At 38.4% G+C, this 16,697-nt stretch overlaps 1 protein-coding gene across 1 annotated transcript in view; it reads right to left on the bottom strand.

Moving 5' to 3' along the window:
* megf6b (multiple EGF-like-domains 6b) overlaps nt 1-16,697 on the bottom strand; it is a 78,069-nt gene that overhangs the window by 47,270 nt on the left and 14,102 nt on the right. Inside the window, exon 4 of the mRNA XM_055221949.1 lies at nt 8,404-8,508. Within this exon, the coding sequence (XP_055077924.1) occupies nt 8,404-8,508 (105 nt within the window). The remainder of the gene's footprint in view (nt 1-8,403; nt 8,509-16,697) is intronic.

The raw sequence follows: 16,697 nt of genomic DNA, 5'->3' as shown, positions 1-16,697 counted from the left end.
CTCCTTAAAAGAACGTCAAAAATACAGCCGATAGATAAAACCAACATGGAAGCAGTTTTATGAGGGTCAGACAATCAAACAGACGCAGGGCTGCCACAGTGACCTTTGAACTTGATCAAACACATGACACCAGAGACAAACTCCTGCAGCTGTACTCTTCACTTTTACAGTCACATGCTTTAAGAGACTGTCAGGGGGATATTGCTGAAGCGTAAACGTGAATTATAATCACTATAAGACATTCAACTTTCCAACAAGTTTAAAGTTGGAGTGGGTCAAATGTTTGTACGTTTAGGGCAGTAGTCAACCCGTAAGTGGTTCTTTTATTTCAGTTTTTCAACAATTATTTCTACAGTATATTTACATGCTTAGATGTGTGTTTTAACAAGATAAAAGGTAAAAATATGTTGACTGAGGGTTCCTATATATGCGAATAAAGTCTATTATTGATGAAAATCCCAATCTGCTTTTGCTTTTTTGAGGGATTTGGATTTAATAATGCTGCTGCCTTTTCTGTAAAATGTTTTATTGTAAACTGTAGTCCAGATAACGATCACTGTCAGTGGTGGAAGGTAGCAAAGTACAAGTAGCAGTACATTTTACAGTACTTTTTACTGTTACTTCACAACATTCGCGAGGAGGTATATGTACTTTTTACTCCAATACATTTTTGAACTGGAGGGAAAAGTAAAAAGTACTTTTCATTTCATTTGAGGAGTTATTTTTATCATGTTCGTGGTAACATCTTGAAAATACACAAAATTCATTAAAAAAAATTAAGACATTGATTTGTATTGCTGTTGACAAAAATATGTCTATTTTTTATAATCTATATCTCTACATTTAACCCAATATTTACAATACTGTTAGTTTTTACTCTTAAAGTGCATTTTTAAACAGGTAATTAAATACTTTTATTTAAGTAGATTTTTTTCATGTTATACTTTTACTTTTATTTGAGTAACTTTTAATCTTTGTATGTATACTTTTACTTGAGTAACAAAGTTGAGTACTTCTTCCACCTTTGATCACTGTTGACATTTTAATAATCGTCAACAATTAATAAACAGTCAACAGTTATTTTACTAGTGGATTATTCTGACTTATCATTGCAGCCATATTAAGGCAATTTGGCTTTCAAATTTCTCTATCAAGTCTAAAATATTTCAAGACAAAACCATATAAACTCTAGAAAAAGTTGTCCTGTGTTTTTGACCCTTCCTTCGACCAGTAAAGCCTCTGAAGTCAACACATCCAGACAAAGGGAGAACCTGCACTCCTGAACTGTCAATTTAACCTGTAGACCTTCTCACTGGGAGACAAATGTGGTTGCCATGTTTAGTCCACATATTTAACATACTTTGAACATATTTTGGACACGTGTACTGATCCACGTAACAAGTATGGTGTGTACAATTTTGCAGTACGATATATACAATCAAAGCCACAGACAGACGAGGATTTATTTTTACAAAGAGGGGGCTGTTTCCTTTCTGCTCATGAACATATGATGTATACATTTTATGGATATTGTTTCGATTCCAGTGAGGAGCATTTGTTGGAAATTCTGACTTATCTGATACAGCGTCATTTGAAAAACAAACTATGATATTGAAAAGTGAGTTTGGTGAATGTTTCAACAACTTAAAAGCAATTATTTTGGATCACTAAGTAGCAGCTGTGATTTGGATTTGACATAACGCACCATCATGACCCTGCTCAGTTGTTTAATCATGACATGAATTCTCCAACCACCTTTGATGCATATGTGAACGGGTCAAAAGAAGGACTTAGTTAAATGCTTTTACCATGTGTTTTAGGTCAAAGTTCTGTTTAACTGTAAATGATAGAAAGGCTGTGGCAGGTGCATCACCGTGACTCCACCTGTCACTCTCCGTCTGAATGTAAAAATGGGGAGGTGTTTTGGGCAGCTGGCATAAAGGCATCTGTCCCGTTTGATTTTATTGTAAACCAAACATCCACCTGTTGCACCTATTCATAGAGTGTGGCTTGTAACTTTCCTACTGGTGTTAAAGGTACACGAACCAACACGTCTCTTGTCTGGAATGTTCCTTAGTATGGAATTAAACATCTATCTTGCATATATTTAATAACAATATTTAATAAAAAAGACCGATTTGACCAGTTGGCCTAGTAACTTCACTTGCTTATTAAAATAGAGACAAGAAAAGAAAACTGACTGATAGATAGAAAACACTCCTGTCTCTCAAAGGTACTAGTATTGTTGTTGTACTAATCTACTATACTCACTTTATCGTTGTGTTGAATATGCACACTACTACGTCATGTTGACCATTCCCTATAGTTAAATGGCATCTGTTCCCATCACCACACACAATGGTTACACGTGCTGCCATAACCTTTGACCTCTCTGTGCCAAAAGTCTGTGATACCATGTGTATTTTCTCAGTTAGTACTGGTAGAGTGTGTAAATGTCTCTCTCGTATAGCTGGGGGATATAAGCTGTTATATCAGTAGTTTTTCTGTGTTGCATATTCATATCACAACAGACCTGGTTCTAATCTATTTTATTTTATCATCACTCACCTGCATACTACTTAGTTTATTCTGTGTGGCCTGACTGGTCTTTTTTGTCTCCACATTTGGCTTTAACGCACAACAGTCCCTTAGCGCTAATAAACCTTACACACATAACAGAGATGCCACAGGAAATGTGTTGGCACAAGAATTCACATTAATTAAGTTGCATATTACTGCCTGTGTGAGTACAAAAACAGGTGAAGCTGCAGGACTAAACAGCTCAAACCGTTTTCCCCATCAGCACCAAGCTTAGTGTTGCATGATTTTGTAAATATACATAAACAAAAACTTGCAAAGTGTTTTGAACTCCTATTATAAAAATATCATATATAATTAACGTATTTAGCAAAGTTCCCATTCTTCTAAGTCATACTGTATTGAAAACCACTTTTTTGCAAACACTCTGACAGCATTAGATGGTGAATGAACTTGTTTTAGCTTCACCTGTCGTTAACCCATCCTCACTGACTGTGGGTGGACTGAGTTATAGCTTGAGTTGACAGTGAGATTTAGTGTCCAGTGCAGCTCAGTCTGTCTCTCAGAAAGAATGCTAAACTGGTGCTTTGAAGAGCACATTACAATATAATGATGATAATAACCAGGAGTCCATGCTGTCTTTGAGTGTACAGACTCAAAAACTCAGCCTCAACATGATCCTGCACTTCACCAACCATTTGAAAATGGAAAGAATACATGCAATTACATAAACAGAGAAGGCATACAATAACACACGTAACATAACCGATCACAGGTTTAGACTACACTGAAAATATGGGCTTTAAAGCTGCTACCTGATTTTCAAACTGTGAAGGAGGAAATAGGTATTTAAAACTGTCTAGTTCCACCTCCCTTTGGCACATCACAAGTATTCACATGCATGGATCCTTTGGTCATGTACACAAGTTTAAAACAGCTTTTCAGACAGCGCATGTCATGTCAGACGTCAAGATGTCATATAGTGATGCATACTGCTCTGTCTTACATTTTTTCAATTCATAAAATGTGTTACGTAGATGTAACGTGTGTTAAGTAGATGCAGACAATGTAGCTGTATGATTTTGTCAAAAACTGATTTGATACACTTTATGAGTGCTCTAACTAAATGCACTCATGGCTTAGGCTTTTGTACATGAGAGTTTAAAAAAAAAAAAAAAAAATATATATATATATATATATATATATATATATATATATATATATATACTATTATTAAAAAATGTAATGATCGACACATGGTTAAGTTACAATAGGCCTTGATGGTATAATTTTGCTTGTGTTCATTCAGTATTATTTCTGTGTACTGGCAAATAACTACTATTAGGAGTAATAGCACCTCAGGACTGTATTGCTTAATTTAACTGAGAAGGAAATCTTGAATTCAAACATTTTGCATTAACAACTTGAAAATAACACCTTTGTCACACCTTTTTGTTGAAGTGTAGACTTGAAAACAGCCATTATTGCGTCCTCAGAGCTGAAGCAGATGACAGATGTAAATTACAGTGAGTGACGTGGGATTAATCTGCTCTTTTTTAAGACGTAAACACTGGTTCTACATCCAAACAGTCCTGACCACATGAAGGCCATTCCACTGCACTGTATTGTACCATCAGAGTCTGTAGTAATGAAGCGGGGAGTGCTCTGTGGTCTCGCCCTGCACCGCGCTCACGGTCTCAGCTGTGTTTTAAGGATTTTTGGGTAAACACGTCAGAGCCAACAAGCCGTGACAGACAGGAGGAGTGGAGCTGTCTGGCGGGTGTAAGAAGCAAAAGGTTATTTATCCAACACTCAAGAATGTTACGGGATTAAAGAGGTGTGTGCACAGGCTGTCTGAGTGAGTGAGTGGGAGACTTAATGATACAATATGACAATGTAGGGCTATGACAAGATATCATTCAATGGTTTATGTTTGGTTACACACAACGGGATTTCAGGACTGAAACTCGTAGACCTGTCACGATAACAAATTTTAAAGCATGATGTTTTGCTACAGATAAATATTGTGATAAATGATAATAGTGAAAATACTTGCCACTGGAAACCATTTTTTAAATATGCAGTGGCATTAAAAGGCCTGAGCTGCAACAACTAAACGGAAAATGACCCGATAATTAGCTATAGAAATTATTTATTGTACTCTCTACAGCTTAAATCTTACTTTATTACATAAGAATTAGAAAAAAATATCTTCATTATTGCAAAGAAAAGTAAATATTGAGCCCCAAAAATAAATTGTTCCAGCTTTCATATATTCAACAATAAGTCGATAGAGTAATTAACATGCAACAGAAACTGGTAACCTATATGTGGCTCATTCTGCTTTCTGATGGGATAACAGTTTGAGAAACAAAACACCAAATTATAACAAACAACTTGGGCATCATGTAAAATATTTGTGTAATTAAGAAAAAACTGTGACGACATGTTAATAATATAGTTTGTTTTCTGCATTTTTAACTATTTTAAAAGTAGTAATATCACATGACAGTAAGTGATCAGGAAAAATAACTAATTCAGAAAATACAAGGATAACTCAGTTTTTAGCTTTTTCTTGTAACAGCTATGTAACTGCTGCAGTTGCGTCATAACCTGAAGGCACGTAAAATCAGTGATGGGACTTTCGGCATCTTTGTGGGATCTGAATCTTTTAGTTCATGTCAAAGAATTGCTCAAAAAACTGGCTCTTTATTTATTTATATGACAGATGCCAATGTGTGAACTCATTTTACAAACTAATCACAGAGAGAAGACCGAGGCTTAAATGTGTTTAAAATGGGTCAAACTGAGAATGGGGAGTATGTTTGCTCTTTGAAATTATGAATAATCTAAATAAAACATTGACTACAATAATAATCATTTAAAAACTAACCGTTATTATGTTATCAAATATGTTTTGGGGTTTTTTTGTGCACAGACCTCTCACTCATGTCGCCTGCTCTGCTTCTGTGATGATTCTTGTGTGGGTTTAGTGTTATTCAGTGTAAAAATGCATAAAAATTTAAAAGAAAAAGATTTGGTTCTTTTAAATAATTAGATCTGGATCCAGCCATTCACGTTAAGGAACCGTTCAAAAGAGCCGACTCACTAAAATAAATGTGTGTTGTCTCAGTCTGCTAATTTATTTTTATTTGTGTATTCAGGCCCAAAACTTTGTGAAAGATTTTGACATGTTTTAAGCAGCAGTGCCATTATTGCCATTTAATCATCTACCCAACTTGTGCAAAAATAATAAACATACTATCACATGCAAGTAAAAATAAACTATTATTCTTCCCATTTACACACTGTTGAAGCCTGTTGAAGATGCCGGTGGATGAACAGCTGGGATTGTGGTAATACTTGGTTCACACTCTGACACTGGTGCCCCCCACGCTCTTTGGGTCTCATTCATTGTCAATCACAGAGCAATAAAACCGTCAAGGGTCTTTATGGATTGATAACATTCAATAAAAGACAGGGTCGGGGCCGTGGTCCTATGCATATGCAGTATCCCACTCACAATACAGGGCAGGGCTGTGCTGGACTGAGAGGAGAGGTTAGTCCACTGGAGTAGACCAAACTGCTATAAAACAATGAGACAAAAGCTACATGCTAATTCAGTGGCGCTATCGTGCTTGGGACTGCGTCGTCAAACATCATAGAATCATAGAATTTCCGACCCTCCTAATGTTATGTGAAGATTTTAACATTATTTCATTACAAAGTTTAACTAGTCTGACACTATACTTGGATAAATGCATTGTAATGATCTGATATTTTGTGTTTAGTTCACAGTTGGCGCCTTTTGTTTTTCTTTTAACTGTTTGTGTTGTTAATGTACTGCTTTTGTATGCGACACTTTGTTGCTATGCCGACAAGGATGTGAAGATTCTAATCGTCAGTTCCTGGTCTGTTTTGGTTTGCTAAGTTGAGACTGCGGTTGTTTTTGTTCTTGTTTTAACGTGGGTTACGGCCTACAGCAGCCCTTGTGTTCAGAGAATAAACAACTAGAAGAAATCTGACATGTTTCCTTACACCAGAACACTACAATATTTACCAGTAGCCCAACAATTATGAATTCTCCAGTGCTATCAAGTACATATTGACAAGTTACAGAACAAGTCAAATCGGGCACATTATAAAAGTAGTCTAAAGTAATATTAGCGCTGCAAGATGAATGTTATCTCAACAGTCTGGATAAGCAAAACTGTGAGGGTAACTGTCAGTGTCTACTATGTATAAAACCTGAAAACCTGAGTAATTTCTTTACAGACATTGGTTTAGCAGCGCAGTGTGTGTTCTCAAATGTTAATAATGGGTGACAGTAGCTCAGTTGGTAGAGTGTTCGTCACTGATCTGAAGGTTGGCAGTTCAAATCCAACTCTCGACATAAAACATCATTGGTTGAGCGTATACTGGTGCATTAATGGATGAGTGGTTCATGGAAAAACGCTATATAAAAAAGTGACTATTTAATAGTGGGGTACCCAACTTTATATTCTTAGTAACAAATAACTTGCATTTGTCTTCCATAGAGTATACGGTAAAAGCAACACTTGACAAAATCTTACTTCACCAGTAACAGCTGCAAGACACACACAATCCACCCATGCTGTTCTAAAGTGATGCCTGAAAAGACATGCATGTGAATACTAGCGATGCACCAAAGAGTTTATGAAAGCTAGGAACAAGATGGATTTAAATACCTATGTACTTCCACCTTTCAGGGTTTGACAGTTGGGTAATGCAGTGGTAATGGTTTGGGATGAGTTTTGTGCGCAGCTTCTTGAAAGCCTATTATTCTGTTCCTGCCACCTATAAAAACAAACATGACATAACTGCTTTTCTCTGTTGATTACCCTCATCTTTAGCTTTATACTCATTATACACTACTTTAGCATTAGCTTCCACAGCAGCAATGTAGCTCCAGGCCCGTGCTGTCCATCTTAAGACACATCCAAAGCCCGTGTACCCTGTCTGTCTCGATGATTAGCTCTTGCATTGAAGCATGCAGTAATCAAGAGGAAGTCAGGTCAGCTTAAAACCACAAAGAGCTGTGTGTCGTGGTAGGATTTCACAAAGCTGCATCACGAGAGCTATAGTAAGGCAAACAGGATGTCAGTGTATACCACTGTGTCATTAACCAGCTTCTGCATAAGAAAATACATAGAAAGTGAATGAAAGATGAGACTGTTTGGGAACATTTAGTTTAGCAGTGCATGTGAGTTTGAACTAGGCGACCGCAGTGTCAAAACTGGGACAAGATTGAGAGAAAGATGGACAGTAGCAGTTGAAAGTTGACACCAAGAGGAATTTCCTGTCGTGTGGTGGAGTTATCAGAAAGACAACAGAATCGTCTGCTGTTTTATTTCAACAGCTCAAATCTAACAATGGGCCTATGACAAAATACAGGGACCACAGGGGTCAATGGTGTGCACCCATTCAAAAAGCTCCTCTGGAGGTCAGTGCTGTTGCTATGTGTGTTAAATATTGACTTTGCACGCTTTTTAACTGTCAATTATTACTACTAGTACTAGACAATTACTACTAATATTACTACAACTACACACTACGCACTACTTACTACATTTGCACCAATAGCCTTGATCCTTAACAGTTGTACTATAAATTATAAATGTTTGTTTTTTTTTCAATGAATCAATGTTGATGCTCTGAGTACAAATGTCTGCACTAATCGTATTGTACTGCTGTGTTTTGTATATCAAAAAGATTACACATATTTTGACTTTTTTTTTAAGAATATACATTTTTGCTGTCCCTCATCTGTATTAAATATTATTGACTTATAGAATGTTGTGATGCCATTTAAAACACAGAAATAGTGTGGTCCCCTGTACTCACCGTACTGGCAGCTGGGCCCATTGAAGCCGGCGGGACAGTCACAGAGCTGAGTGGACCCCTCGCGGCAGTGCCCTCCGTTAAAGCAGACGCCATAGCTACACACAGCTGCTCCGTCCATCCACAGCCATCAGGAAACATGAGGAGAGAGAGAAGACGTGAGTGCCATACACCTGGACATGATGTAACGCTGATAAAAAAAAACAAAAAAAAAACGGGAGAAACGCCAAACTGAGCAAATCTGATGTAATAACGAATATCCACGCCATAGTTCAAACCACTGATTCCGGTGGCGTTCATCTGATTACAATAAAATATAATACAAACTTTGGAGAAAAAATGTGTGTTCGTCCTGAAAATCTGCATTTTTCCTGATTTTGTCTCTTTGTGCGCTGTCCCTGTAGAAATAAAACTATCAAAGTCCCAAAACCACACAGAAGTCAAACCTGGGACCTTCTTGTTGTGAGTCACATTACAATATCTCTACACAGTTAAGGTTCTCAAAAATATTTTCAACTTTTAACCATGTGATACGTGTCCCTCATCATGTGCTTGCCCAGAGTTGTGATGGGTATTCAGAGTTGTGATGGGTAATCCTGTAAAATTTCAGTTTTCATCCACCCCTTATTTCCGTCTAATGCTCTGAACTTAAGTTTAAGCCAGAGACTGAATTTTTTGAATATTTGCATAAAAGTTTTTAAAATGTTGCCACTTTTTAATAATAAAAACACATACCTGAAAATATATTTGGATAGGAAGTCAATCAGACCTGTTTCTATTACGAAATGTAAATGTATGTAACAAAAGGCAGAAAACTGTCAAAACAGGGATTGACTTTATTTTCTCATAATACTTGCTGTTTTCATACACACTTTAATAATGTGCTGTTGCTTTCCAGGATGTCACATTCTTTCACCGAGCCAGACACATGATTACTTTCATTTTAAATCTGATCTGGGGCCAGTGTGTGAGTATAGCCTGCAGACAGGGACTGTGCTGAGAATATTGGTCCCATAAATTTGACTTTAAACTGTGGCTGTTATGACCAGAAAGTAATAGCATCCTGGAGAACAGTAAATTGTGTTAAAGAGCTGATAAATCTAATTTTACACTCACGTTTGTCATGGCACTTCTTTCAGGTTAAACTCTGCACATGCCTCTAACAGACATCTACATGAGTCCAGGATTTTCAAATCTGTTTGGACATACTAATCTATTCTTAGTCTTGTACTGTGTGGTTTTAAGTAGATGTATTCTTTAAACATGGAAAACTGCATTATCTTGCTTATGCCGTATTAAATAGTTTTAAACACAAGATAAAATAACTGGAATTCACAATATTTATTATAACTACTTTTGTTTTAATTAGATAAGCTTAGTTTATGTCTATAAAGGTTTACATTTTGTATATTTTTCCATTACCTAATTATTATTATGCTACAATATAAATTTTAAATGTAAGTTTTAGTAAGATTTCTGTAGATACAAAATATTTATAATTACGCTTTTTAAGATTAAGGTACATGGGCCACAGTGGGCTCTAAAGTTTGACAGAGGGGCCATTATATATGTGTGTGTGTATATGTGTACATACATACATATATACATATAAATATATATTACATGGGTGTGTGTGTGTGTGTGATTGCTAGGCAACGGTGTTCCATCACTCTCTCTCTCCGGCCGTGATGATGTCACATTCTAGAATCAGAGGTTTTGTTATAAGTGTAAGTTCCCGCGCTCATTTGGCTCATAACTTCTCAGACACCGATGGAAACACACGCAGAAAACGATCGCTCCACGACTTTCACCATGAAGCCTTGGTACTTGTACACGTATGAGGACGACATGCACCTCTACGATGAGGACTTCAACCTGGAGGCTCTGCTCTGTCCCACACCATCAGGGGACGATCAAGAGCCAGAGGAGACCCACCTGGAGTCTCCCACCACCCAGGACTCCTCACACCCAGAGGAGAGAGGTCCGGCCCAGGTAACCCTGGACGAGGTACCCCTGAAAGAGGTACCCCTGGATGAGGTACCCCTGAACGAGGTATCCCTGGACGAGGTATCCCTGGATGAGGTACCCTTGGATGAGGTACCCCTGAATGAGGTACCCCTGAACAAGGTACCCTTGGATGAGGTACCCCCGGAGGAGGTACTCTTGGATGAGGTGCCCCTGGACGAGAGCGCTCTGGTCAGGGTGCTCCGCCAAGAGTTGGAGCGAACGAGGGCCGAGCTCGCAAATCAGGTCCAAAAGAGCCAAGCACTGGACCTGAGGCTCAAAAATCAGGAGAGGATCGACCAGGAGAAAGACCTGGAGATCCAAAATCTTACTGATGCCCTCCAAAAGAAGGAGGAAGAACTGCAGCAAGAGACTGAGGACCATCGGCAGAGAAGAATTAAGCATCTCAAGTCAGTGATGGAGATGATGGGGGTGAAAAAGGAGCTGCACAAGCTCAAAAAGGCCACAGCCAACACAGATTTGGAGTTTCAAAAAGTCAGTACTTTACTCCAAGAGAAGGAGAAGGAGATGGTTTCCCACGTCAGCGCCCACAAACAGCTGAGAAACCTGTACATCTACGCAGGACAGGAAAACAAGAGGCTTAAACAGGAGCTTCACAACACCAGAAACCTGACAGCAAAAATGGAGCTGGAGGTGTATAACTTCAAGAACAAGCTCCATAAGAAAGAAAAAGAGCTGGATAATGTCACCAGTGTACATAATAATATCACACAGCAGTTTCACAGTACACTGAGAGACAAAACACAGCTCACGCAGGAACTGGCCTTTGCCAAAAGAAACAATGAAGCGATGACCAGTCAAGTTAAAGAACAGGACACTGCCATCGCTGCCCTGAAACGACAGGACTGGCCCCATCCAGAGGCCTCCAGTCGGAAAGGGACAGGCCAGAGCACGAGTGGCACGAGGGATGACAAAACAACGGCAACAATGGACATCAACACAAGCATCAAAGAAGATGATACATTCAAAAAAATACGAGCTGTCCAGAAAGGTGCCATCTTCAAAGCTGCAATCGCTGCAGTCGTCCGAGAAAGACGTCTGCTTCACTAAAATGAAGAAGACGAAATCTGCTCTGGAAACCCCGCATTAACACTAAATAAAACTCAATAAAAACATTTTAAATATTTATTATTCGTGTTTTATTGTTTTACTGTCTAAACCTGACTTACATGCAGCCGTACAACTGGTCACTATTATGAAGGATATTGGTGAAACCTGAAGTAAAAATACAAAAAATACACAAGTAAAAGTAAAAGTATTAAAGTACCTGTTTAAAACTGTATTAAAGAGTAAAAAGTAAAAGTGTTTAGCTGTTTTATGATTTGAGATCTTTTATAAAGCAGGAGTGCCACACGGAGGGTCACAGACAGTGAATACAGTCAATAATTCAGATGGTGCATTTAACATAGATTGATCTTCATACTTTAATAAGGCTTGAAATATTAATATTAAAGTCTGTATGACAATGCAGTGTGCTGTTATTTAGGTTAAATTGGTAGGGATTACGCTAATTCGTCACAAAAAGTGCTGATTATGATCAATTGGACCAGTTCAACTGCAGGCCTGAGGGCCAAAAAAAACTGGTCTGAGGGCTGCATTGGCTCCCGGGCCATAGTTTTGGACACCCCTGCTTTAGTCCATCCTTCAATGCTGCTGTGAGAGAACTTTAGTGGGTGGCAAAATTTTCTATTTCGAGATCACCATGTGGAGATGGAACTTGTTACACGGTTATTTGGCTATGCGAGTATTTTGTCTCCCAACTAGAGCTATTCAACAATTAAAGCTTTTGTATCTGATATTTAGGGGTCAACAAAAATAACAACACCATTTTGATGTTTAAAGTCGGGAGAAAACGTTTTTGTCTGACTTTCTGTGAAGCACTTGAACTCGCATGTTGCCCCGTGTGAATGTGCCACAGCTGTTTGGAGCAGGTCTGTTGTTTAGCGTCTCTTAAACAGACACAGTGGTGGTTGATGACAGGTTCAGGGACTGACGCCTGTCATTGGTGTTCACAGTGCTAACATGTGGACACTGGTACGGGAATAATACAAGCTGCACAAGGAATGCACTAGGTGTTTCTAAGAATGGAGACAAAACCAGTTCAACAAAGATATTTCAGATCAGTATTTTGACTGAAGAGACCATCACATGCTGCAGTCGTGTTGTTTTCTGATAATATAGTGACTTTCAAACTTTGAAAGGTCCAAGTGCCAACAATGGTGTAGCCTACATGTGTTTAGGCTTCCTTTTTCTTTCCAGTCTGCTATCATCAAAATAAACAACTCACTGAAGTGTCTATTCAAAAGATTCTCAATATGTGTTACAGTTAAATCTCATCATATTTGGGTTCACTGGTGGTACTCAGAGCAGTTGTCATTACATAATTTTAGATGCAGTCATAGTAGTTATTGATAAGACCTAGTTTAGACCTATTCGGGACTGGTTTAAACCAAACGTAGACCTAGTTTAATATGGGTTTAATTTACCTTTGCCATAACTTGTCCATATTATTCTGCACTCACAAAGGGGGCTAGCAATGAGTTTTCAATCCCAAGCCTGGATATATGTAGTCGGTTGCACCAGGAAGGGCATTTGGGTCAGTTTAAAGAAAAGCAATCCAGTGAACAGGAGGCCGTGATGACCCATTCTGGCCAAAAAAAAACATGCGAAGATACAACCTTATACTTCCCCATTCATACTTGCACTAATCATAATTATCCACACTGAACATTAGCCACATTATAAACGGGATTAGTTGGAGTGTCCTAGTGTCACTGATTTGGATTTAGACACAAACATGAAGGACACGCGCTGTCTTCATAATTACAGAAGAGCCGCAGTCATTTAACACAGATCTGTCAGCGCCCGGACTGCACAACTGACAACTAAAAAGCTCCCTGTCAGCCCCGCTGTTCGCCCCCCCTGTCAGCTTCCCTGTTCGCCCTATGTCAGCCCCCTGTTAGGCCCCCTGTCTACCGGGCCAGACACCTGCTCAAGACTGGACCACGAACACACACTAGGGACATGCTCCTACAGTCTAAACACACAGAGAGAGACAGAGGGATTACCATTCAATACACAATCACAATAAGGCTGTGGACATGGGTTAAGTACAATGACTTTTAAATGAGGTAGCACTTATAATACCACCTTAAATTAGCCAAAGTAAAGCCTGGACAAATGAATGAATCAGTTGTTGAGGTGGGATTCAAACCAACAAACCTCAGTTAGTTGTGACTAACTGAACTATTGAGAACTGTTCAGTTTCCAACCAATTATTATCTTAAACTTTTGTAAATGTAATGTTGGGAGGCAAATATTGGCTTCTGTCAGATTTCTAAACTTTCTGAACTAGCGACTTAAAGGTGCACTGCGTAACTTTGCTGGTGGTCTGCCATCTGCTTGTCTCTCGAGTTGTTATTGCTTTGTCTGGGATGTTCCACAGTATGGTATTAAACTTCTTTTTTTTGCATTTATCCCATTACAGGTGTTTTCCTAAAATCGGAAAAACATGCATTTACATGTTTTAGCAAAATTAACCATATTTAGTTGGACATTGAATGGTGCACAATAGTTCAGTCACCCATTAACTTGAAGGTTGCTGGTTTGAATCCCATCTCAACAGTACACGGCAATCACATGCTTTTTAGTGTAGACTTTATTGGAGTTGCTGCTGAAATACAGTGTTTTAAGTCGTAGCGTGACATTTTGCATCAACTTAGGAGAAAACCCTTGAATTGATAGGCTGACAATGACAAACAAAATGACAAAACATCAAGAAATATGCTCCAATGACAACCTCCCAGACAATAACATTTCCACTTGTGGTAAGACCTTTGTAATATTGCACTAAAGCGCTGGAATAAATCTGTTCAGATGTCACAGTGACAGCGTCGGCATGTACATTCCCCTTTCCCAGACAAACTTTTGGCATAAAACCAGAGCATTTTTGCCTGTCTCCTTCTTACTTAAACCTCTCGTGCTGCTTAATCTTCACCAAAATCAATCATAATGTGGCACGCAGCGTGGCCCGCTCTAACACTTGTCACCAGAGGAGAGACAAAGACACCCTTTTGAGAGGATTAGGGCAAACCTGGCAGAGACACAGGGTCCATACTGAGAGATACAAGGAGAAGCAGGCGTGGCTAAACACTTTCTGAAAGGTGCAATGTAGCTGTATACTTGTATTATTGTCACTGCTATGTAGTGCAAGGTAAACTAAAAACGCACAAAGTCAGATCTGTGGAGAGGCAAATTGCTCACAGTTAGAGTCTATGACCTCACAACGTTTTGGCACTATAAGCAAACATAAATAATAAATAAATGCATAAGGAATAAATGCAAGGTAGATGAGTTTCATGTCACAGTGTGGAACATTCCAGGTAAAGATGTCTGTGTAATCCCTCGGTCATCCAATTTGATTCGTAGTAAAACCTAGGACAAAAAGTTGTAGGAGTGAAGATATTTCACTGCTCATCCAAGCCACTTCTTCAGTTCTGGTCAGATAACTGGAGAACACAGCCTTATATCTGTCTGAAGGGAGGAGCTAACTACACTGAAACTGTAAACAGATATTAGTTACCATTACTGTATGTAGTCTAGGTTTATTGAGCTCCACTGAGTGTGCACTGGTAAAGCAAAAACATGTTCATAGAAACAAGCCGGTGGCAGACCCTCACCAGAAAAGTGACACTTTAAAGTTATCACGTTCAGCTTGCTCCAGAATACAGCTATATACATTTAAACAAGGCCCAGTCATATCTGGGAAATATTGGCTTCATCTGCCACATAACATATGTTCATAGGGTAGATAAATAGTTTAATTAGTAGCATATTGAGATAGACATTTTTGAAATACCTGCACTGTCACTCGAGTACATATTCAGAGCACTTCCTCCCTGTCTGCAGTGTTTGTTTGACCTCAGAGTGGAGCCGCAGTGGAGAGTGCAAATGGGCAAATTAACAGACAAAGGCCACAGTTCACTTCAGCCTCATTACAGATATGTGCTCAAGTCTGCAGCGGACCGTATTTAGCAGGAAATAATCATCACTTCTGTTTGCGGAATGGCAGTGAGTTTCGGAAACGAGGGCATGCGTAGTAATTTCATTTTGTAATGCCTTTCACACCACTGTTTATTATAGTGTCAATTTTGAATAGGCAGGTTAATCTTTAGCGAGCACCAGCCAACGACAGCTATGAGAGCTTAGTTAGACTCATGCTCATAGTTTTATTAAAATGCCTGAGATATAACTGGTTGTTTGTAAGACAAGGAAATATTACAGTTTGCAACTATTTATTGTATTCTGAAATTTCTTATATATAGCAAAAAATTGTAATTGTGTTACAGTGCATTTGTGACTGTTATTTGAAGACTCAATACTCCCAATGATGATGATAATACTTGTTTTTACAGTAATTATTCAAATATATAAAGATATTTCCAAAAAGTGCATTGTCTCCTTACAGCCTTGGTATAGGAGTAAACTTTATTCTTACTATAGTGTGATTAAGCCTGTCACAATAATCACTGTATCAACTAATCATTCAATACATAAAAGCTGGAACAATATATTTTTGGGCTCAATACTTATATTAATTTATTGTGTGCACATTTTCTTTGCGATAACAGGAATATTTTTTGTTATTTTTGTTATGACATGATAAAATTTGAGCTGTAAATGGTTAAAAATGTAACTTCTATGGCTAAATATTGATTATTTCAGCTATTCATTTGTTGTGGTTCATGTCTTGTAATGATACGGTTTACTTTAAAAATGGTTTACTGGGATTAGCTTTTGTTGTTATTGTGTCAGAGGTATAAAGTAGTTTCAGCATTATCATTTATTGTTTTTATTTCTCTGTAAGGCCTAACCATGATGTCAAGCTTTCAAATTGTCCTGTTGCATCCTTAGTTGTCACATTACTTCGTACTCCAACAGCAATAACAGCTCGCCAATTACGTGGTCAATTAGAAATCTACTCCACAGTCTAAGACAATGAATGACTTTGGCTCTTGTATGCAAACACACTCAATGACTTTCTTTATTTACCCCACTTCACTCTTTTGTTTCACATTCAGCTCCTGTTTGCCCCGTAAGCTCTGACATCAGGACCCTCACAGACCACCCATGGACAGACAGTGGATCATTTCCTCTACTCAGCCTGTACCCGACCACAAAGAGGGCACCGGTCCTCCATTCAGGTCCCAACAAGGAGGAGAAACGAAGGAATTAAGGAAGGAAACTGTTGTGACAAAGCTTTATTGTTACTT

This window comes from Periophthalmus magnuspinnatus, chromosome 5 (assembly GCF_009829125.3).
Source record: "Periophthalmus magnuspinnatus isolate fPerMag1 chromosome 5, fPerMag1.2.pri, whole genome shotgun sequence".
NCBI classification, from domain to species: domain Eukaryota; kingdom Metazoa; phylum Chordata; class Actinopteri; order Gobiiformes; family Gobiidae; genus Periophthalmus; species Periophthalmus magnuspinnatus.
The sequence above is the reverse complement of the archived record's forward strand: the minus strand, read 5'-3'. Positions and strand labels throughout refer to the sequence as shown.